At 40.3% G+C, this 25,260-nt stretch overlaps 1 protein-coding gene across 16 annotated transcripts in view; it reads left to right on the top strand.

Annotated features, from left to right (window-relative positions):
* LOC308183005 (uncharacterized protein) overlaps positions 1–25,260 on the top strand; it is a 116,425-nt gene that overhangs the window by 25,236 nt on the left and 65,929 nt on the right. For 14 of the 16 annotated variants that reach the window (XR_013942201.1, XR_013942202.1, XR_013942203.1 and 11 more), the window contains one exon: positions 19,485–19,595. Coding sequence is in view for 3 of the 16 variants with exons in the window: in XM_080568490.1 (XP_080424616.1) it covers positions 19,485–19,595 (111 nt within the window). In the remaining 13 variants the exon portion in view is untranslated. Of the gene's footprint in view, positions 1–15,657; positions 16,388–19,484; positions 19,596–20,290; positions 23,560–25,260 lie in introns of those variants that run through there. The other 2 variants (XM_080568491.1, XR_013942213.1) reach the window with 2 other exon arrangements.

Here is a 25,260-nt window from a genome sequence, read left to right as displayed (position 1 = left end):
AAGGACCTGAGAACAGCCTTCAGCTGTGGGCAAAAAAGCACCAGGCTTGGGAGGTTTTCATGTTTACCAAGGGACAGGCTGGAGCTTGCACCAGTGCAGATCTTTGGGTAGATGCTGGTGGACAGATGCTAGTGCTGGTTCCATGGGGAGTGGAATGTGCCCCATCTTACTGAGAGGAGTCGTGATCTTTCCCTCCACTGTAAAATTTTAACATAAACACTCATGTATCTGCCAAGTCTGGCTTAGGTAGGCGTGTGTGATCCTGCCTCAAGAAAAGGTATCTTGAGGTGCCTTCCAGGGCTCTTTCTGTGACCTTTTATTTTAAAAACATATATATATATATATATATATATATATATTTAAGAGTAGCAGCCTTGTAGAACTACTGCAGAGATCTGGGTTCAAATTCCTTGGTTCCTTCCCTGCAGATACTGAAAACACTGCAGCATAAATCCTGCGTTGCACAGCTCTGCATCTGTGCTGGTGGTTCTTAACCTTTGCAGACCTCGTGTGCTGCAAGTGGCAGAAGCACTCCCTTGTTCCCACTAATAAAAACCCTGGAGGCATTTTTTTATTTCCAGTCCTTCAGATAAACTCCCTTCAAACACCAAGTGACAGATGTTGTTCGTGTTGACTCCAGCGTTCTGGAAAAGCACTCAAATGTTATTGTAACTGAGATAACGTGGAGCAGAGTGAAGTCCATTCCTGTTCTGCTTCCACTTAACCGTAACAGCATTCCAGGTGGCATCCATCACCCTTAGAAAAGATGGACCTTGCACAGGCATGACGAGGGGCTTCGTGTGCGTTGTAGGAGGCTTTAAGGACTGAAGCCAGACTCATTGGCAAGGCAATACACAGCCAATACGAATTGGGAGCCTTTACAAGAGTATGTAAAGCCTAGCGTGTAAGTGCATGTTTAGAATCAAGTGTGTGCCTAAGCATTTTCCTGAAGGAAGGTGAAAGAAAAAGTGCTGTGCCGGGATGATGACTCAGGTCTTTTTGCCAGCACAAAAGAAGATAAAATGAGGCTTTAAAAGTAAGCATGGAAAGGTAGAGCTTAGGAAATGCACCCAAACTTTAGATTCCTAATGGCTGATTTAAGTAATTGTGGTACTTTGTGCTTTAAGGGCTGTCAGATCCTGGATGGGATTATACATAACCGTTGAGGTGTAATGGCTCCATTAGGTGATAATTTAAGGACCATGAATTACATCTGGTGTTCTAGCGGATATGGCAATCCTAAGTCTGTCCCATACACACACACTCCATTTAAAAACAAATGTGTTAAAATGCTAATGCAAATTGGACCTAAATTCACCTGTTCGATTAGTTTGGGTGAGATCTGTGACCTGAACTTCCCAGATAGGTTTGGCTGACTGAGTTGCAGTATTGAGCAAAAAAATATATATTTTGGCATTAGCAGGGATGCAAGTTTGGGCAGCCCAATTAATAACAATGTTTGTTTATTCCCCATGAGGTTTTTGCTCCTTTTGAATAAGAGATTGATAGTTTGATTTCACAAAGGTTTTCACATCTAACCAAATTAGCCGCTGAAGACCTAAATCTTTTGTGAACTGAGCTGCACTGTGGGTTTAATTTCTAGCATGCAGATAGTGCAGGTGCCACATTGTGCTGGGACTATGCTGGATTAGAGTTGTGTGTTGATTTTCTGACCAATGTGGTCAGTTTTTAGTTTTTTGTTGTTTTTTGTTTGTTTTTTAAGTAACGTATCATTACAGTCCTTTTCAAAAACACGTGTTGTGTTTGTTGTTCCTTCATCATATGTGATGAGGAACCATTGTGTAACACTTTGCCCAGCAGTGATGCAAGTTAAATATATGTTACACAGCAGGTGACCTCATGGATGTTTTCATGTATGAATTTCCGTGCGAGAGTGAGCTCCGGAATTGCCTGAAACTGGATGAAAAGTCCAAAAGAGCTCAAGGGATGCCACAAAGAATTATGGAGTTTCTATTAGATTTCTGTATTCAAAAAGTAAAATCCAGATCTGCCCCAGCAAGAATTAAGTGTTCTTCAGCAGTTGGCACTATATTTCAAGCTATTGAGCTTTGTTCCTTGCATAAATGAGTAAGTCTTTGCAAATCTGCATGTCCCAGGGTTGTGTACTCTCTGTCCATAGCCTTCTAAACCTACTGGTCTTGAGGAGTCATCTAATGACTATAGATAACCTGGTATCTTCTTTTATCTGAACTGAATCGCTTCAACCACCTACACAAGACCGCGTCACAAACTATCAGCATGCAGAAACTATGATTCAGTGCCTCTAATGATCAGGATATTAGGTATGATGATAATTTAAAAAACACATTTTGTTGCTAGGGGGATTTGGTTTTGTAAAGCTTGGAAATTGAAAGATAATATCTGAGAATCCCACTGATAGTGTGACTTCAAGGACAAAAAAAAAAAAAGGCTTTTAATTCTAAACTAAATAATACAAGAGCTTGCCAAAGAACTTCAAGAACCGGTACTGCTGTTAGTCTATAGAAGAGCACCTGTCGGTGTAATGGTATGCTGTAGTTGCCTATCTAATGCGCAGTGCTCAGATAAGTGTGTATTTGGGTGAAGTGGGATCTCGGAGAAAAATAAACACGAAGTTCTCTGCCTCAGTCCAAACCTGCTGTGAACTGCACGATCAGTTTGTTTCTCACGCAGCATTTCAATCTTCAATGCCACACGTGTTTCGGGAATTGGGCTGTTATTTATCACCGAAGTGTGGAAAGGTGGGTGCAGGGATGGTGCCACTTTTCTTTTGTGCTTGGCCAATGTTCCCTGCATAATACACTCAATCAGCTAATAACACAGACAGGACTTGCCACTGCACCTCAAAGCAAAATCCTCCTGAGCTTCGAAGCTGTTGGGAGACCTGAACCCCCGATTACAGCTCTCACAAGAACAGAAGGAAATAGGAACAGATACGTGTTTTGTTGTGGTCCAAGTCCAGTTTTCATTTTGAATTCTCTAACTGGAGTTCAGGCCTTGAGACCGTGAGATGTTGCACAGCCTTCTGAGCCCCCAGCCCTCTTTCCACAGACCGAGGAAGTGTACCTCTGAGACTTCCTTACTTAATATGTATTTATGCTTCTGGAGCACTCATGACAGTTTGTTTTCTCCCCCCTTCTACATAAAAAATGAGTTGCTTTTGTACTGCTCAGCACTGTTATGAATATTTATCCAGAGGGTTTATTTTTGTTATTCTAAATTTGCCTGTATCCTTTGTAAGAAGAAAAATGGGATATAATTAATCTCTTTGTTAATCTTGATATTTGCATGGAACAAGTGAAACAAGCTCTTCAAACCACTTGCTCCACACTTAAGAAGTATTTACTCTGCAGTTCAGAGGGAAACTTGAGGGCTTATTTATTTATTTTTATCATTTATGATTCAATACACACAGTGGGAGGCAAATTTCCTAATTCTCTGTGAGTTTTATCTGGTTCACTGTAGCGGTTGGAAGATTTCAAAAGTAACCTCCAGAGAGGAGCGGGGAGTTACCAGGTTGGAGGGGGCAGCCCGTTTAACACACGTGCAGTTCACCAAATGCTGCAGGCCAACTGAGCCCTCTCATTACACACAGCCCCTGTGCTCAGAATTGCTCAGAATCTGTGCTAACGGTGGTGGTGGGAATCCACAAGTGAGTTTAATCCACAAGTGCTGTTGAAAATGGTCTCTCTCCTTTCACGCCCATCTTCGCTTCTCTGTACTGCCTTAGTACGGAGATGCGTGTTGCAGGATAAAGCCCGTGGCTGCCTGGAGATTCATCTGTGTGCTGTTCTCTTCCTTTGGGATGGAAGCGCTGGGGGTTCAGCTTCAGAAATGAAACCGTAGCCTCTTCGTACTTCGTGGGTTTATGCAGCCTTGCAGTTGGACCTATTCCTCATGCCTGTACTGTGTATCAGGTGTGTGAAACTGATTATTTCTCTCGGGTTGTGTACAGCTGCTACATACTTGGCTCTCACTGATGTGAAGATGAGATCGGGGTTTCTCCAGCCTTGTGCAGCATTCCATAATTCATCGCTCAGTGGTGCAGGTGGAATATGGAGGAAGATATGTCTTGTACTGTAGGTCAGGATGCATTGAATCGTTGAATACAGATGTACTCATTTCACTTATATCACTCCATATGAAAGCAGTATACTAGCCTTGTCTAGAGTAAAATCCAGAGTTGTGTAGAATAAAATAAAATGGCATGCATTACAGCTGTAATAAATCTAACTTTGTTTTTCATCTGACAAGAATTTTTTCAAGACTGCAACAGCAGTAGTCTGTCTCAGAGTGGTCATCGCCAAATCATACATTGTACCTTCCTCTGCTGGGCTTTTGCTGTTGATTACTTAGTTACATTGGCCATCAGCAGAACAGGGCTTGTGTTAGAGCCTTTATAACCTAAGGGGAGGGAGGAAGTGGGAGTGTTGCATGAGAAGAATGAACAATTAATTGAATGAGCAATTAATTCATCCAGAACCACGATGCAGATTGGTGTAAACAGCATGGCAGTGTAGCAGGGAGTGTAAGCAAGGGCAAAGTTGAGATCGTGCTGTCAGCTGTTCAACTGGGACATCTCACCTTGTCTTCAGTGAACGTTAAAAATCTCATCGCCTTCAAGAGCCGGGCGGTGAGTCCAGCTGCAGGGTGGCACAGTGAAGTAATGGGTTAAGTGTTTGTGTGCTGGGTGGCCGCCAGCTGACAGCAGTACAACTGTACTTTCTGTACAATGCCATACGATTAGTAGGTACAGTAACAATTGTTTTCTAAGAAATACCCTTTATATTAAAATTTGAACCAAAGTCAGCTCTGGTGTCTGACTTCAAAAGACTTGAAATAAGGATGAGCTTGGCCCTCCATCTGAAAAATAAATCAGAGCAATATTGAATCTTTGTTGGAAATGGTAACCCCGCTTTGAAGGCTCCTGTTTTATGAAGGGTTCTTTGAAGGCATTCATTCACTCTGGAATGAATTCATGCTATTCATTCTGCCAGTCACAGAATAAGATATAATAGCAGTCAGTCATGATTGCTGTCATCTATCAACAGTTCATTACATAGCAGTTAGACTGAGGATACAGCATTTGTGAAAAACATTACTATACCTCTTGAAAAGAAAAAGCCAGCGACTTCATGTACAAAGACACTTGGCCTGTTTCTCTTCAAGACTGGGTGTCTGTTATTTTGAATGTTTTTATCAAATGGTGTTGCTGATACACTGTACAGGTAATACACCACTGGAAAACAGTGTTACTCCAAGGAATCGATTTATCCCGGTTGAAAATTTGACAAGTTCTGGACCATCTCCCCCCAGCTCCTGACAGCGATTCTCTGCTCTGTGCAGTGACTCATACCAGCACACGGATTTCAGCCAAATTTCCTCTGAGTAGGCAGGGAGATGGGAGCTGCCAGTTGGTGTCAGGCATTTCTTTACCAAACAAGTGGGATTCTTTTTGTTGCTAAAATGACTCCTAGTAGTCTGATAGTGTATGTGGACAAGGGGAGCCAAAAGCAGCATAGCTGGCTAAGTACTGTTCTTCAGTCACCGCCTGGACAACTGCACCGAGTTTAAAGCATTAACTGAAAGGGCGATGTCTCCCTAAAATCTGATTTTTCTGTTTGTTATTGCAATGTTACAATCAGCTGAGCAGGAGTAAAGGTGACAGGAGGAACCGCCAAACAATAGTCACTTTGTGCACCGATGTTTCTTATCTACAAATAATTTTAGATTATTTTGCTACAGTTTAGGAATCATGTATTGATTCATGCACATGGTGGGACTGATAACTGTATGGAAAAATCTCTAAAAAGCAGTATCTAATGCTTATGTAATCATTTTAATCAGTAGCTCTCAAAGAACAAGATCGCTGTAGCTGTTATCGTTTCGCAGGCAGGGGAACTAAGGAGAAGAGAGTGACTACATCTGACTCAAGATGCTTTCTTTCGCAATTGGTCAAGAAGCACCCTTTAACTTTAAAACAAACCAGTAACGTGCGATGTGTCCCTGTAAGGTATAGTGGTGCTACAAAGCTGTCGGGCTGACTGCTCATCTCTCCTCGCCCCTTCTGCTGTATCCTCACCACCTCAGGTCATCGCTCAGCTTCGTACTTCTTGCAGTGCAGCCAGGTGGGGTGGCGTGTTGGCTGCGTGTAGCCCCCACCCTGGTTTACCTGCCTGTAAGATGGATGTAGGAGTCTTTCTCTGCGTAGCTTACAGTGCTTAAGCAGGGTTTGTAGTAAGGTTTGAATTGCTTTATCTTCTCTGTAGGTTAAAGAACGTGCAAAACACTAACATACAAGCCAGAATGGACACCTTAGCTGGGAGTGTAATTTCTCCCTAGTCTCTGAAGAATAATTGAGTTAATAACTAGTTAACTACTTACTAATGTATAATTTTCTCATTTATACAAGTAAATTGTAATTAACACATATGGCCTACAGATACATGCAGGGAAAAAAAATTAATTTTCTCCCTCTTTTCCCAAGTATGGATGGATTAAAATGTCCTGTTTTGTGGGAATTACATTTTAATGAACTCTAATATGCACAGATCCTGTTAACATAGGCTTTTTTATCAGTTCTTTTAATTATGAGGATCAGCTTGAAGCAAAAGAACTTGAAAAGCTTTGGGGAAAAAAAAGGGGGGGGGGTATCCTCACAGCTATATTTGAAAATAAAAGCCTTAGCAAAGTATTCTGACTTTTTTTCTTGTGTTAAATTCTTGGAACCATTATGTTTGTAGTTATCTTTTGAGTCAAAACTTTACAAACATGAGCTAATCCATGTTGTGCAGTTTGAGAAATATTTAAAGCAGAAATGGTGAGGTAGGGGTAGTGAGAAGAGTGGTCCCTAAACCTGTTATCTGCAGTGTTTGATGTAAAAGGGTCAATACCCGAGGATTTACTAGGGACACTTTTTACATAAGCAACTTTTACGCATACTGAAATTGTGCAAAACTGCTGTTGTGATTTGACGAAGGGCCTTTTTGTCTTTTCCCTGCTAGAGTTGTTTCCCAAGACATTCTGATAGCATATATTGTCACTCTACCCAAGCCACAGAGGCGGGCAAACTTGCTGTCATCTTTTTTAATTAACTGAGCTTTGCATGTGGTGAGAAAAGATCAGCAAAACCTAACCAAATCGGTGCAGTTCTTGGTCCTGCAAGCACGCATCCTGCTGAAGAAAACTCAAAAGCAAAGCACGTTCAGGGAATGCTGTCTAGTTGTTTTTGCATCACTTTATCTTTTGCATGCTTTTTGCTAGTAATAGCAAGCTCTGCAGAGCATGGAATTAGTCTTCTGCCCTTTTTCCCATCACAGGTACGCAGGCAGTGCTGTTGATCAGTGCTGCAATGTGAGCATTGATCTTTGGTTTTTCCTTGGTGTTTTTGTTTTTTTCAGTGCAAAAGATCAGTTGGGCTGCTTATTTTCAAAACAGAAAGCCACATCTAAAGGATTTCTGCAGCATTGCTAATAGGTCTTATAAAAGGGGTATGTGGAAGATAAGGCAGCCTAAAAGAGCAGCTTTGAGGCAGGTTGGCCTTTTATGGCGAATGTGAGTGTTCAAAGGGTTCCTCCCTTTATATGGATAAAAAGAAAAATGGCTCTAATGGCCTTTTAATTACAGTGTCATGGCTGTTCTCCAGTGCGTCTAATGGAGAAGTAACCCCAGTCCGACATGTTATCAGACAAGCATGAAAAAGTGCTTAACGTGCTCCTGTTTGCAGATGCAATGTTCAGTTTATGTATGTTGCAAGACAGCCAGGTGACCCAACTGGATAGGGTTGCCCTGATGCAGTTGCAGTTGAATTCGGAATTAAGCAAAATGGGTATAGTATTTCAGTTATTACCTCCAGACTATCGATCACGGAACCATCACAGGTTATCACATAATACCGTTTGAGGTTCTCTACCTATGCCAACGCTCAGTATCTAAACGTGGGGCTGGTGTTACCTGCCTGTAATGTCCCCTCGTGCCAGCAGGTGTCCCTTCAAGCTCACCAATGCTCTGCATTCAGCGAAGAGCTGCTGGGCGAGGGCTAGTAACAGCAAGAAGTTATTTTTGACCAGGCAGGGTAAAACCTCAGAGCTCCCACGTTTGGCTGAGGTTCCAGCGGACAGAAGGGCGCTGTGGGAAGGGTGAGGTCTATCACGGAGATTATCCGGAATCAAACACCTCACGTGAACACGCCCAAAATTTAGGAAGGTCCTTCCACCTGGAAGGAAGAGGTGATGATGCAACAAATGTGCATTTCTCTCAGCTTAACACAGTGCATAATCCTGAGCTGCTCATAGGCTATTTATTTGCTTCCTGCCTGTAAAGGATTGATAACGTTGGCTTCCTCCCAGGATATCCTTATTTGCTAATGGCTGTGATGGGCTCAGATAACTTGAAGATGAAGTCTTTAGAAAACATAGGCAGATTTGTCTTTAAAAGTCAAAGCTGAACACTCCCGAAACCTGTTATCTGAGTTGGTTTGCTAATTTGGTGGATATTTTGAAGTTACTTTTAGAGGTGCAGCTTGCAGAGTTCATTAGGGTTTTTGTTTTAGGAAAACAATTCTAAGCGATAACAAAGTGCTGTTGAGGTGGCCCATGTTCCACAAATCCGAAATAACAGGTTTTGTAGCTGACGCTCAGGATCTGCCTGCGAGTCAAATTATTAGTCTGTAACATTTCTGGTGTGGGTGAGGTTGCTTAGCTGGTTTGGATATTTTTGTTAATCGTTTAGTAAGTTCTGCTGCTGTGCTGGTCTGGCGCTACTCGGAGGTTGGGTGGTGTGCTGGAGAGGCTCCTGGGCCTGCCTCCACTTGTGGCAAAGGAACGGGAGGTCGAGTCCTGGTGCTCCTGGTTTGTCACGATGCATCAGTGTCTGTGTAGTGCTGAAGGAAACCCAAGGGCAGTAGATGCGTAGGACAACGTTTTGATCGGTGCTGACTAATAAATGACACAAGACAAGTTTGAAACTACTTTGTCAGACTGGGTGACTGACAGACCTGTGGGGAGCAGCCTCTTCGTTTTCTAGAGGGATGTGTGCAATAATGCACCGAAACGCTTCTGGCTCTGATGTGTAGGGGATTGACAGCCGGACTGGTAGATTTAGTGGATTTGACTTTGTGTTTTCACCGAAGGTAAGTCTGAGCACAGTCAGACTGTGAATGCTTCATCATATCAAATAAAAATACTTCCCGTATGTGTGTATGTACTCTCTTCACCCCCAAAAAAGATTGTAAGACCTTAAGGGTTTAGATGCCATCTGGACCTTGCTCTAACTAGCATAATTCATCTTACTCTAGAAAAATAAAAATGTCATTGGAAAGAGAGAACCTACATTCTTTTTATTCTTTTGTTTCAAATGTAGGCTTTTTTGTGTGTGTGCCTGGCATGTAGTGCCTTCTTCTTTTAAAAGATCTTTTTAGAGGAGTGGTAGTAAGCTACAAGTTTTCTTGAACTTCTTCTAATAGATTGGATATAGGTACTTTTAAGTTTGGTCTCCAAACAAAATGTCTCTATAAACAATATTTGTCTCTATAAACAAAAGGCCTAGCATGGCAAGAAGCAATGAACTCTGTCAATCTCTCTCCAGTGTGACATCTCCCTTCACCCCAACCTCACACCACAATTTTGGGGTTACTTACCAAATAGCAGTGGCAACTATTTCCCATAATGTTGCATTTTGTATAGGTATCTTTATGCCATACTGTTCTTCCAGACTTGTAAATAAATGCCTCGTTGTCAAGGTGATAGGCATTTTATGATAGTCGCTTGAATAAATAAATATGCTGGGAAATTAAGCCTCGTAAGTTTGCCAGTCGTGGTTAATATTTCTTCTCTGCCTGTTGCTGCTAACATGGAGGACGTCTGAAAGCAGTCATTGTTCTACCTTCAGCAGAAGCCTATGTATAAAAAAGCCTACATATAAAACTGACCTTGTGCAAAGTGCAACGTTGGCATCAGGTAGCAGAGATACAGCGGAGGCTTTGGAACTAACGCTGCAGAGGACTGTGCCAGCACCAGGTATTTCAGGGAAAGATTTAAGAAATCTGTACCTAAATGGAATCAGGTTATTCAGTGTATGCAAATGCTTGTTCTTCACCACTTCATCAGCAGTGAGGTATTTAAATGTGCTTAAACATCTGGCTTATTGGTTGGTCACCACCTACTTTCCGAGTATTCGTGTTGAATCTTATGGGATGAATTACATTGGTCAGGCTGTCATTTCCACTTACCTTCTTTCTTGGAGTGAAGGCACCCAGCTGAAAAAAACACCTCTCAAACAATTTCTCAAGATTTTTTTCACTGTCTTATTCCCTTCTTGAATTTAAACACACCAAGGAAATGAGAGCAAGCCTCAGCTTACCATTATGTTTTTGTTAATTTGCCTAGCTAGGGGTGTTCTGTTTCTTCTCAGATGTGTGTTTATGCTTCCCGGGGTTTCTAGACTGCCCTGCATTACAAACAGTGAACTCATCCATATGATGCTGTCATTATCAGACTTGTAATAAATTCCTACCCAGATGGACTCCATTTCTTCTCTTCAAGCCAGAAGCTGATGGAAACTTCTCCCACTGTTAGAAGCATAATGTACGGAAAGAAAAACTTAAAAACATATGATAAGTTGTTACCCTTGTAGACAACCTGTGACCGCTTCTGTCACAAGAGCAATCTGGTCATCTATTCACGTTGTATTAACAGTTGGTGTTTTGATATCTAATTCGTGATTTTTGTGTTTAAATCTTGACTGCTGTTGACTGCAGAAAGCATACTATGAGGTTATCTTAAATAATGTTAAAAATCTAAAAAACGTTACATTAAAAATTAATTACAAAGTTAATTAAAATAAACAAATATGAAAACTCAGTGGATATTGGAAACAGCAAAACTATATTTTCTGCAGCATTTATGCAATGGTAAAATTTACTGGAACTTTGATTTTTTTTTCCTTTGTTTTGACAAGCTAACTGCTTTCATTTCTTTTCCCATTGGGTCAGATACTGCTGAACTACACTGAGAAATGTTTCTTACTCTGCAGAGGTTACAGTCTAAATAGACAAGGCCAGTACAAAATGAAGCACATAGTGTCTTGCATGGGGTCCCACTACAAATCGGTGACAGAGGCAGAAACAGAATGTTTATATATATTTTATATATAGATATATATTTAAAGTTGGACCCCATCCCTCACATATCTAAAACCTGATCTTTCTCTTTCTTCTTGGCTATTTTAACACTGCCGTAAAACATCACTATGATGCATGTTTTGTTTCAGTGCTGCTCCTTGTCTCATCTTCTACTTGAGTTGTATGTGCTGTGGGGTACTGGTTTGTCCTTTGCTATGTATTTTTGCACAGCCTAACGTTGTGGCTTCTGCAAAAACAAATTTTTGTACACGAGGTATGAACAAAGTTTGTTTAGTCCCATGAAAAATAATTTTCACGTGTTCATCATGATTATCTCTTACTAACGTACAGATTCACACGTGTACACAGTGTAAGAAAGAGAATGGTGGTTTTCCACATCTCCCAACCCAAACCAAACCATCAGGCTCAGTTATTCTGAGAGCCAGGTGTTGCATGGTTTAGCAGAATCCTGTAAAGGTCAGCGCTCTGTGGGTTTTGGTGACATTTGTGAATCTGTTGGGATAAGGAGTTAGGCAGCCCTGTGGAGCAACAGGGGCTAGAAGAAGAGGGAAAGTAATTTTTAGAACAGCTTTTGTGTAAGTTTGAACTGATCTGGCTCAGCAAAGATAAACAATTTTGTTTGCTTGAAAAGATTAAATAGAAATAGCACATCAGTGCAGAGGTCGCCGGTTTGACAGGGAGAAGCTGAGACATAGTAAGATATTGTGTAAATTAGTTTTTCTTAATTTGAAGTAACTACAGTCTCTGCTATTTCATGTTACGGCTGTCAGCACCTAGCCCTTGTTTTCCAGTAACCATATATCTTATCTTTCTCTTTATGCTTATTTAAAGTAGTTTAGAAAGTTAATCCCTTATTAAAACTGAAATGTACCTCTAGGCTGAAGTAAGGATGTTCACCCAACATTTTATACCGGTTTAATTGGTGTGGTTTGATATTACACTTAAATTTGATACAAGGCCTGTGTGTACCCTGTGCTGTAGGAAGATCAATCTCATTTGCTCTTTATTTCCTCTCATGCAAGTCAGCACATATTCTGTTTGTGTTCTTTTTTAATATGAAAACATAAGAAGATCACGCATGAGATACAAAGGATCAATATTTTTAACTGGGGAAAGAAGAGGGAAGGAGGGAAATCCATAAAAGCTTTTTTCAAATTTGGAATTCAAATGGGAATCGGGTGTGTTCTGTGCATGAAAGCTGCCAGCTTCTGCTGCTGCCAGAAAAGGCAGTTAATAATCGTGAGTCTTAAAGAATACTCCGGTAGTTACTGAGCATACAGCCTTAGGAAAGGTTAATTTTTCAGTGTATCTCATTGTGGACACATTTCCCGTACTTATTTGCAATTCTTTTTTTTTCTCTTTCTTCTCTACATTTGTGAAACTCTTTTACACAGAACATGAACAGAAGGGGAAAATGCAAAAATAAGTTCTTGTGGAGTAAATTCTAGAAATACACGTGTTTCGTCAAGTTTTAATATATTCTTCATGAAATAGCATGATTGCATGTGTTCAAGGAAAAAAAAATTGCACAAAGAAACTGATTTTAAGTCCCCAGACTGTGTGAGTGAGTAGCAGGAAAAAACCTGCAAGTTAAATGGTCAGTTCAGTAAATAACATTTCACCTCCATTGCTACTTCTCAGTTATGTAAAAGAAAGTAAACCTGGGTTTGGTGAAATACTGTGCACTTAATCTATGTCTTGTTTGCGTTGCACAGGTCGGTAGTTATGTCCATGGAGCCATGATGTTTATTGCTTCCTCGGATATAGTACAGAGTGGGAAAAGCTCCTACTTCTGCCAAAAAGGATGGGGGTGTGTGGAACGCATGATTCATGGCAAGCTACTGCTGCTTAGCATCCTGGTGTGCTTTCCTTTTCCTATTGCTGCTCAATGTCTCAAACCCAGAACTTTCTCTATGTATTCGTATATATGAAATTGTATGCCGATCTCATCTCTCTCCATTTGAATGAAAGGAAACGTTTTTCCTGCTGCCAGGATGAAGCTTCTTCATGAGCTATTCTGTCATGCCATATTCAGTTAACGCTTTCTCCTTTCAAGGTACTGACAAAAGACACCAGAATGCTTTTAGACTGTGTCGGAGAGGTAACGTAGGGGATCCGTGAACAAGCTCTGAACAAACTAGCTGGCTTCAGCAGTCCAGCTGTGATAGCGCTTTATACGGACTAGTTTGTTTGGAAAGCTGCATTTGGGGCCTCAGACAAGTGATTTGAAAGGAATTCTGGTATCCATATTGCATGGCAATGACCCTTGTGAACATGAAAAATAAGTTTCAAGGTCAGCCAGAGTGAGAAGGTTACCTATTCGTTTGGGGTAAAGAAGTCAGAGCTCTTTGCAGCTTACCTGGTGGGGTGTTTGTGCCTTTTTTTTTTTCCCCTAAGATTCCAACAACAAAAAACCAACAGCAAAACAGTAATGTTTTGGCTTTTTCCCTCTATTAGTCACCAGAAAGCAAATATCAACAGCCTGTTACAAATTTGGAAGTGGTTCAGGCATGATCTCTCTCTCTCTATCAAGACATGCACAGTATGCCAAGGGCAAAGACTGCAAGTAACACTTCATTGCAGATTGCTGTCGTGCAGTGTTCCAAAGAGATCTGCAGATATAGCTAATAAAAGAACTTCCCAAAGCCTATGGTTTCAGATGAGGTGGGGAGGAAAAAAAATGGTAATTGGTCACATTTTTCTGTCCATTAGTTGGGGCAATGTACTACATAAATAACCAGTCTTGGCCTTTTCTCTGCCCTTTGTTAGTAACAATAGTCTGCTGTGAAAGATGGAGAGGTAAAGAAGACAGGACAGTCTAAACAAATAGCAGGAATTGGATCGTTTTCCTTGCAAGGTGCTCATTTGCTGTGGGATCTGCAGAACATGCGGTGTTAAGTGCAGTTGTTTTCTTAACTAACTGTAAATGCACCTGTACTGCAGACTGGAGTCTAACACAGAAATGGAAGTGAGGTGAAGGCCAGTCGGTTCTGCTTTGGAATAGTTCTACTCTTGCAGAACGCTTTGCTATGGGATCAATGCTGTTCTGTCTTACCGAGCTGATCAACTGCCTGGAAGGTTTGGAGGGCAGGAGGTGGCGAAGTGGTGATAGCAATTGACCTGCTGGGTTTTTCTCGTTTTGTTTTGTTTTCCACCCCCCACACCTAGTTATCATCTTACTTGGATTCCAGTGCTGAATCATAGTGTGTCAGGGTATGTTTATTACAGGTGTTGCTGCTTTATATGTTTTGCTTCTCTCCCCCTTCTTTACTGCTACCCTTTAAGAACCATGTTGCAGGTGGAAAATAATTTCCCGCTGCCTTGTATAAGCAAATGTTTGTGTTGTCTGTAAAGATGCCACAAGAAAACAGAATAGACCTAGGAGAGAAAATAGTACGTGACCTTAATACATAAATAAATAAAAATTCCTGTTGTGGTTGAAATCAAGACCATAGATTTATGGTTTAAATCAGTGGCAGTTCCACTGGTATTTGTGCTCTGAAGTGGAGCTAGAACATCTTAGCACAATTCCATTTAAAAATCAGTGTGTGGATACAGTTCCTCTGGCTTTGCGGAGCAGCTGCTGGCTGGCGCTATGGGTGAAGGTAATTTGGTAGCTTTTTTCAGAGCATGTGCCATCTGTGATGAGACTGGGTTCAAAGTTAATACAGCCCATACATCGTTCATACAGCTCCAGGATTAAACTGTGAAAGGGAAAAAGGAATAAGGCGAGAAATGAAAGAAGTATAAGCAGTTTATATACAGTATTAAATTGTGTTAATGTCAATAAAAATGCAAACTAAAACCAGCCCTGTTGAACTAGAATACCTGTGACCACCTGATATTTCTCTTAAACTTTTCAGTCACATTGACGCAGTTGCTAGAAACAGTCAGGGGTTTTCCAGTCACTGTTCATTTTAAATGGTTTTAACAGCTCGGGAAGTATTCATGAATTCAGATTTCCTCACTCTCCTGATCATGTTGCTGGCTTAAAATTCACATTTAATTAACCTCTTTGCCCAAGGCATAAATCAATACTAAAACTCCAAATACTACCCATACTGATAGTGATTTTCATTTGGAAGGAGCCTGCTGAAAATTAGGAATTAAGATGCCTGAAGGAAAGGAGCAAACTAGTTGTGTGAAGCACAACTAACTCGTAAACTGCAATAATGAATGTCCTTGGATGGGATGGGAAATCCATTCATTAAGGTTCCCAGGGAAGAAAGTGAGAACCAGACTAAGGTGAGCATGATGCTGCATTCAGGACAAAATTCATTTGAGGGGCTGGACTTGCATTAAAACACAATTGCTCTGTACTTTAGAAGTCCTGAGGTTCCTAGAATGGTATTTCAAGTAGCAACAGCAGAGAGCAAAATAAACGAGAATTCTATGAATTCGCATGTCTGCAAATTTTTGTTACAAAAATTGTGTATGGTGTTAATTACTCCTTTCTATTACTGCCACCTGGTAATGCTGTAATATATTTTTAGTATAGCAGCTCCTGGGAGTGCAGATCTGTGTAATTGCATTGTGAGAGGTATGGGAGACACCTAATGTGACTAGGTAACACATACAGAAAGAATATCATGATTAGTTTCCCTAGGGTTGGGGAAATGTAGTACTCCTTAACTGTTACACAAATACCCTTGCACCCAACATAAAAGTGGTTGCAAGTACTGTTACAGAGACTAAACAATCCATTTAATTTTCATTTTGTTAGCGCATTTTGCGGAAACTTAATTCTTACCGAGTGATCAGTAGAAGGGGGTTCCTATCTTTTTATCTTTCAAGAAGAATTTCTATATAGTTCTGATTTTTTTACTCTAAATTTCAACATCAGATTTATTTGCACAATTGTTTTGCTAAAGATAAACCTGGGGGGGAAAGGGGGATGCGCAGTGAGTTTAAAATTCTCCTTGATCTATTGCTAAAGCTTGAGTACCCCCTGAAATAATAATGAATGATAATTGAATAAATAATTAATTATTATCTGGGATTTAATGAGATGATGAGGTAGTAGAGTGAGGTTGTTTACTGAGATATGATAGTTGTCACACCTGCTGTAGTCAGTATTATTTTGCCTGAAGTATTCAAATCTCTGTGTTCTAAAAATGTAAGAGCTGCTTTCTGTGCTGGTGAATCAACTGTATTTTGCAAATGAGCTGTCAACTAAGCAATCTCAAAGCACTTTAGGCTACGTTTCAGGAGGATATTCTTTTATATTCTTTCCTGTAAATATGTGAGGTGAGTATTGGCTTTACTCACAGTATATACATAGGAGTCTTAAATCAATTTGGGTCTCGAACAGTAGTGATGGACAATCTATTGGAGGCAAGCATGCCTACACAGGAGGTTATGTTTGCATTGTGGCTCTCGAGGTTTTTCCAGCTTTAGTGCAGAGGTTTTTTTTCAATTTAGCAACTAATGAAATGGAACCTTTATAGAATTTGAAGTTTTCTTAGAGCAAGGGACCTCATTTCCCTCTGTCAGATAGTTATAAAGCAAGGACAACTGTTTTTTGAGGGTATATGACATCTTTATTCCAATGTGCTAACACGGAGTGCAAAGACTGAAGCAGAATTTGTTGAAAGTTAAATTCAGCTGCGGTGTCGTTTTTGAAGTTCATTTATACCAGGATGGCATGGGATATTCTCTTAGCAAAACCGTATCACTGCAAAACTTTTTTGTTGTTGTTTTTGAGTGGTGAAATCATACAGGGAATCATTTCAAGGCTAGTTCTGCAAAGGCTTTGAGGGCTCTGTGGTCAGCTTTGCGCTTGCTGTTTGCAGATGTTATTTCAGGTGGACCTTTGATTTACAGTAAATGCAAATCTACATACTTGAACCTTCAGACTACTTGAATTACACACCTCATTTCACTGGAATCAAGTGGTTGGTATATCTTCAGCAGAGCCATTAAATAAAGTCTTGGCTCAGCAAAGTATTTAACCACGTGGTTAAAGCTCAGCACACTCTTAAGTCCCTCGATACTTGAGGACCTTCAGGCAAAATTATGTCATCAGTTATACGCATGTTACTTCCTTGGCTATAATGGGATTGCTCAGGTGTAATGACAGCAAAAAGGGGCAAAACCAAGGCCATTCTATGTAGTTTTGTTCATTTGGCTCTTCACTGATTTCAGATGTTCTGGTACAAAAACTTGGATAGAGTACAGGTTCAGGTTATGTTAGCTCTGCTTATTTCTAATGCTCAGGTTGGACGAGGTCTTTAGGTCTTAAAATACAAAGCTGAGTTTATATGACCGTGTAAATGAGGAGCAGAGAGGGGAACCCACCACGCTTACGGCATACTTAGCTTATCAGGAATCAGAGTACCAGTAACTATGGAACCTCACAGTGCTCTTTGCTCGGAGTCACTGCTCAGAGCGTGGCAACTGTTCTGCCCTGGCTGGCCAAGTACAGTAATTAGTCCCATGTTCTTTATTACCGCTCTTCACATGCAGGTAGGTTCTTTTACCATCTTCCCTTCTGTTTTCTTTAGACTGAACAAAAGGCAAATAGCAATGTGTAACAGCTTTCTGCCTGGAAGTTCTGAATATTTTTTAGAGTGGATATGTAATATCTGGGGAATAGGATTTTTCTTTTCTTTAAGAAGAGTGGCTGGTGCTGTTAGGCTTATGCCAAAATCTACACAGTTTTCACTTAAAAAAAAAAACCCTTGCTAGAATCAATACAGTGTTGCTGTTGCATTCGTCTAGCGAAAAGAAAATAGGGGGTTGAGGAACACTGTCATGCCTTTATCCTTTAGTGAGTATCCCCGATCCAGTACCTGAAAAGTTGTTTGTAGGCTGAAGTCTCTGTGCTACCATCCCAGTTCATAACAACAAGGTGCTTCAGAGCTCAAAGAGCTACAGTTAGAATATAGCTTCCTTACGTGAGAATGAATCGTATTCTGTAATAGTCTGCTTCGAACGCATTTCTTGTTGAAACAGCCTCACTGCATATGCTGCTTAGGTATTGAGTATTTATTGCTTATGTAAGCAGAGTTATTTTGCTTTGTATGTTGAGGATTTTTGGTTTTCTTTCATTCTGACTCGAATGTCAAAGCCTTCTGTTGTTTCAAGACTCACCCTACAATTCTCTTGTTTCTGGATACGTGTAAGGAGAGGCATTATGATTATTTTTGAGGGTGGAAAATCCTGAAAGGATGGTAGACAGGGAGGAAAAAAGAAGAAAAAGAAAACAAAACATGTGTACTGATCAATTGACTAATTCTATATGTCATACATATAGTATTAGTATTCCCCTCCCTCCAAATCTCACTTGGGGGGAGGAAAATAAAGGAAAGTCAAATAAAAGATACATTTAGGGTTAGGGTTAATAAAACTAAACTATCAGGTTAGGATTTACTAGAAGTAGGCCCATTGTTATTGTAAATGGAGCTCCCTTTTCCAAGACTTAGAAGCCTAAAAAAATAGGTTTGCAGAGATGGTTTGAGGTCAGTCAGGTAGGAGTAAGGAAATTTGCATCATTTCTGTATTTTGCATGCAAAATATATTATAGGGTTTTATCAGAGCTTCCCTTATGTGCTTGCAGCTGCAGAGCCGCACAGTGCATTCGCATATGATAGCCATCACTTCAGGCTCTATTTCACCTTGTCACATCCCATTTATAAACTGAGGTTTTTAATAGGACAACGGGCAGTCACTGAAGAGGGAAGGCCTTAGAAAATAAATAAAGACTGAGAAAGTCGGAGATCATTAAAGCTGACACCACCTCACATGTTCATTAATTATGAATCTATTTGGAAGAGCTTTGTTAAACTGCTGGCAGATACACGTGATACAATTTTTGAAAGCTCTCAATTCAGCCCTTGGAACACCTAAGCTAGGGGAACCCAGAAGTGAAATTCAACCCTAGGGTATTTAAGTTCAGGTCTGTACTCAGCCTAAGGTTTGCTTAAGTTTAGTTAAGGCTGAAATTCTGGCCATGTGGGCTTCCTCTACAAATGTTCCTTCGAGGTGCTTTCTTCTTGCAGAAGAGAATTTCATTCCGTATGGAAGATCTCTTTGCCCTGCGGTCGCATGGCCTGTGCCATCTGCAGCTTTTACACAGGATGTACTGTGGCTTTCCTAATAAAATCCCAGCTGGTCCCTTGCATGTTCTATATAGACAACCATACTTAAATGAACGTTCTGGTTACCACACATGTTATGAGGAAATTTAATTTTTGACTGCTGTTCTTCAGTAAGCAAAGGGGTAAAGGAAGGATGATACCTCTGTGTATCCGTACCTACTCACACGTTGTCCTGCACATTGCTCTGCTTTTGTTCCTGAAGGTATCACACTCAGTTTTGTCTCTTCTCTGCTGTTTCTTCATAGGTGTCTACAGGATCTCTAAAGAAAAACTTCCTCCTGACATGAACCACGATCAACTTCTGTTCCTCCCAAAAGGAAGACATCAAGCATCCTACAGACTGCACACCACAAAACGTGAGTAGACGGTACAAAAACATGTATATGATCTGGGCTTCACTTGTTCTGAGCACTGTGTAGTGCCACCTGATGCACTTGCAAGACAAAAACATACCTTTTTACAGATGTCTTTCTGACCCTCTGTGTAGTAGTCATAAATAATAACTTTGTAATTACCTTCTTTAAAGAAAAGCAGATGCTGAAAAGCAAAAGTACCCTAAACTAACTGAAATATGAAGGTAGGCCAGCGAGCAAGCACTGAGGAGCTAATATGTTTCCTTATCCTGACTCCTCTGAGCCAGTTTCTCCTTTACTTTTTCTTGCAAGGACAGCTAGAAGAATCCCTGAAGTTTATTCCAAATGCCAGTCTGTAACATAAGCTAGGGAAGGGTAGACTTTCTGTGCTGCAGCTGCTGTCTGACCCTGGGTTGCTTACTTAGTGACCTCAACAATATGCACAGTCTCCATAGGCCGCGAGAAGGGAGCCTGTGGTTAGCTGCCATCTGCTCTGGTTTGTCGGCCTAGTGTGCAGCTTTCAGGTCATGGAGATACCTCGAGATCCTTTACTCTGTGTATGTCATAGAGGCTCTTAGGTTCCCACCCTCACATTCTCAGTGATCTTCCTTTCCTGTGCATGAACTCATTACAGCTGCAGGGTTAAACACTTACTGCCTTATAAGCAAAAAGCTTACTTTTTTTATTGCTTTTTGCAGGTTGTTCCCTTCCATGCTTACTGCTGCTATCTCCTTAGAGCAAGCGTTGCTTCAGTATTGAAAAATAAATTTCTTTATGCAATAACAGCTGATAGTGTTCAACTTGCTCAGCACCTTTCAGCTAAGGACTCTGGGAAACATTTAAAACATTAAACTCATGTTAAAAAAAATACTAGGGAGTCAAGAAGCTGGTAATACTTATCCTAGATGAAAAGGGCATTTAAACGGAACAAAGCAATTTGTCTGAAGTCAAATAGCCGACGACTCATGAACTAGAGTCTGAAGCTCAAAGGTCTTGCTTGCCTGCCCTTATGTATGCTATTTGCTATGGTTGCTATAGCTCAAAATCTCTCCAGAGGTGATAGTAGAACTTAGGAATCCTGAAACTGACCAAATAAACAGTAAATTAATGAAGCCTGGTTGCCATATTCTTAATGTGCTACATGTGTACATGACAACAGAGTACCTGTCTAAAGCCCAGGATTCTTTTATAAGAGCACAGTGTGCTGGAATTCTCATGAAATGTGCTGTGGATCTAAAATAGTGTTTGCCTCGGGGTTTGGATCGGCATTTAAAAGTGCCAGACAGCTATTCAGCTGGAACCTTTAAGGTAGTTCTGATGCAGAAAAAGAGAAGGAAAGAAAGGAAACTAGGCAGTGAGACTGGTAACTCTTGTAATCATTTGATTTCTATGAGGAGGTGGTTGCAGTGTCTTAACCAGGATGCAAGGTAGAGCACATGAATCTGGATTTAATTTCATAAGCATGCAGATCTTGTTGAGAGTATCAGTGTAACAATTCAAACTAAAACGAAAAATATTCCACAGTTTAAACACTATTTGTAATTGCATTTTGACTGCAAAGATGTTATCAGAGCATCTTTCAAGCTCCAATTAATGCAAACCTAATTCTCCTTTAATAACAGTATCAGGAGGATTTTAAATAATGAACATAAAGACTTATTTTTGAGCTCTAGATAACTTTCAAATGTCTTCTGTTCAATTTTCATAGTGTGTATGTAGTCTGTGGGCTGGAACTATACTGATGTAGACATCAGCATAAGTTTAGGGATCTGGTTTACTGGTCACTATTATTTGCTCTGTACTTCTTTGTACAACAGAATTGTGACCTATGGAAACAATTTTTGATTAATAATGCCAAATAATTAAAGAGAGACTATTAGAATTAATGAAGATTCTTGGACCTCTGTTTTTAGATACTGCTGTTAAGTCAAATAAGTATATAGAATTACTGACATTTCTATTTACAATCCTGTCTCAGAACAGGGCAATACTATTTATTTCCTTTTGACTGCAGGGTGCAGCTTAGACCTGTTTTTGCGGTGGGCTTTTTTTTTCCCCCTAAGATATTTTACATTCTCGGTAACAAAATATTAAAACTTAAATGTGTATAGCAGTCAATTTTACATATTTCAGTCATGTCTTAGGTTTCATTAACATTAGAAGAATTTTTTTATGGGTGCCCATGAAATGAAAACAGGTATAAAATTTGTATTCGGCTTAAAATTTTATAAGCGAAGTTACCCCTAACATTAAGTAGGTCATTTTCTAATACCGTAAAACATAGTGACAGGAAAAAATCTTGAACTGCTTCTGCAGAACTGGGAAGATGTGGATCAAGAAAGAAGCATATATCCCTTGAGAGGTAGCCCAGTTGAGGTGTTGAGAAAACACAGTTCACTCTTTACATTCTGTCTTCAAGACTAAGGTCATTCAGAATTGTACCAAGTTTCATATTTAGAGCTTGAGTTTGCATTTTGGGACGAGATAACATCTCACATGCTAACCCTAGCAAAGCTAGTTCTGAAATTTGAATCTGCCAACACCATCCCTGTGCTTCTGTAACCAGGCTAATGAGCCTGCTAAAGCAGGATTACTTTGTCAAGATGGAGTCTAGCAGATTATCCCCATACAAGAACTCATTATTAGTACTGTCACCAGGTCCTAAGTTAGTACCACTACTGATTCAGTGACCAGCCCAGTACCTTTCCTCCTGGGTTGCCCTGGGCCGGCAGTGGCATGTAAACTAATGAAAGTGCAAAGGGGCTTTCCTCATACAGTAGCGTTAATTGCTTCTGCATATTCATTGCTGTATTCTCACACGTTAGTGTTTTTCACATCTTTCTTCTTACGGTACAGAAACGGAAATGTGTGACGGTGAGGAGTGGCTCGTATGCCCACATACGTGCATGTGCACAAACAGATATACATGCGCTGTTCTGTACCGTGGCTGCAGAAGGCAGGGGAATACAGTTGAATTTAGCTGGGTGATGAAAAGGCCCTTCCTGGCATTCTGCTCGTCTTGACCAAGTGGGACTCCACTAATTCCAGAGTCCTCACTGTTCCACGGAAGAGGGATTTATAGAATTGAGCAGGATTAAGGCAGCGGCTTTGAGGTGCAGGATTACAAGAAGGCTGGTTACGTGCAGGTAAATGTTGACAACCGTTTTCTGAACTCTGCGTAGAATTCAGGTGGAGAGGAGTTTTAAAAACCTGATCCAGTTGTGACACCTACAGGTCTCTTTGTATCAGAGACCTTCCCAGCATTAGCTAAACACACAAACAGTGGTGTGATTTCCTTATCCCCTACAGCCAACTTAATTATCTGGCTATTTCTAGCTCAGACAAAGCATAAGTTTGTCATCGATGTCCTCCTATGCATGGAGTCTCAGTAATGGAGAGTGCATGGAACAGATCTAGAAATACATGCCTGTTTTTCAGCAAACCAACTCAATTTTAATGAGGTTTGAAAGATAGGCAGATAGTACGTTATGGGTGGTGTATTTTTCAGCAATGTGAAGGAGAAGTACATGGAGCTGAGTTTTACTTTAAATGTTACTGATGCTTTTGTTACCACTTTTCTTAAGCATAAAGGGAGTTTAGATCACTTTAAAGTCATAGACCTGTAATCTTAATGTTGTACTTGACCTTCATATAAGATTATCAGTGGGGGAAAAAAATCACAAGGGGTTCTGTATCTAAAAACAATAACAGCAGGCAGGAATCTGGAGCAGTCTGTCACTTTGGGAGTCCGTGGTTATTGAGCTGAAGTGTGGGTCTGTAGAAATTTGAAACTAGCCATGAGTTCAGCTTGAATTGAGGAGGTCATTAAAAGATGGCCTAAACATCAAAAACCTCAAAAGAAGGATCACCATAGGGCAAAACTTCCTGATAGTTACCATGATGTGAATTGTACTGCAACATTTAAAACTCCAGAAAAGAGATAAAAAAGATCAGGCTGAAATGTAAAGCCGGTAAAAGCAAATTTATCTCATTAAAACCCTTCATTTGCTGTTTTGAGATCTCCAAAAGCCTTGAATAGGATTAAGGAAAGGGCATCAAGATGAACAGAGTCCAGCCATATCAGCAAGGGGTTTTGCAGATGGCATCTCTATCTTGCGAAAAGCTTTTTATACCTTAAAATCACGTTCAGACAGCTTAATATAAGGTAATAAGAAATGTGGACTCAGAAGGGTGAAAATGCAGGAAAACAGTATAGCAGGTCAAGCTAGGCACAGAGCGGGTGATCTCTTGAGGCTGGAAGGATTTTAGAAGCATTATGATCTGCTTCAGAAAATTGTCCTTATTCTAACATTGCTAACTGGTGACATTTGGTGTCTCCTCTTCTTTTTCTCTGTAACATAGGCACCTGTCCATTCAAATTCCAGGGAAAAGATTAAAAGTCTGAACTCTAACAGACATAACACGACAAAGAAAACCTCAATTCTTATGACTTTTTAAGAGATTTAAGCACTGGGGGAGAATGGATACAAGATTTCTTCGGTATTCTTAAGTATTCACAATAGCAACCTAACCACTATTGGAAAGGGATGAGTATCAGTTGAGCAGGGTGAAAAACAGTTTTCTTCTGTACTGGACAACTTGTAAATGTTAACTTTTTTTTTTTAATTGCACCAGAAAAAGATAAATGTTGATATCCTCTAGTAAAGAGCAACACTAAAGCAATACTGTTTGCAGATGCTGGAGAACCTGATTCAGGTCCATCTCTGTGTGTTTTCGTATAGAAACATGCTGAGCAATGGCTTATTTTGATAGACTACCAGGACATTAGATTGGAAGCTCTCCTTTGCAGAGGATCAGTTTTCATTCATCTTGTAAAGCCCAGGCATACCTCTGTGCTAAGATGAGTGGCAGCCATTTAAAAGTAGGTGACCTTTGAGGCCCTGCTGGTGCAATCAGGCATCCAGATAGAGATTTTTGGCAAAAGAAGTTACGCTAACCAGTGAAATAAGTGGATTTTTCCAAGTATGAAGTTTGGGGTGAAAGAAGGTACAAAATAGGTAACAAATCATTGTAACATTTCTTTTTTTTTTTTTTTTTTTAAGTTTCTAGATACAACTTTACAGATCTTGATGCTCTGTTCTCAGTTGGCAGAAAAGTATTTACAGCAGTGAAGGAAGGCCTGCATTACATCCTCTTTGGCCCCCATAAGGAACTGTTACTTTGCTTTTCTGCTCTTTTAGTGTCATTTAGTCATGAGATTCTTAAAAGTAGCTTCCAACTGAACGTTATTTATGCCTCTTTTCTTAGCTGTACCCAGTAACTGCTAATTAAGCCTTTTGTAGCATGACTCTGAACTAATTAGGGTTAATTGAGCCTGCTTGTGCATTAGCTACTCCAGCACTTGTCCTGATAATCAGGAGGTTTGTGTGCATTGAGTATTTTGTGATTAGCTAGCTTAAATTCATGTTCTCTGCTGTTTTTCTGGCTCATGTAGCCTTTGTGACTACTCTGATAGTAAACATGAATATTCCTTTTCTGCTGGGGGTGGGGAGCATAAATTACTGGTCCCTACAGCAGGGTTTTTGTCAGGCTGCTGGTTGCAGTAAGGACTGGATGAAGAGGTAAGTTAAGTTTCATAGGTGTCCAGTTACGTGCTGAAAGTTGCTGAGGTACCAAGCTGCTGAAGTTTGAGCTTATCTGGAAGAAT

Source organism: Anser brachyrhynchus (assembly GCF_964034855.1).
Source record: "Anser brachyrhynchus genome assembly, chromosome: 26".
Classification (NCBI taxonomy): Eukaryota; Metazoa; Chordata; class Aves; order Anseriformes; family Anatidae; genus Anser; species Anser brachyrhynchus.
Note: the sequence above shows the minus strand (reverse complement) of the source record. Positions and strands in the feature narration are given on the sequence as shown.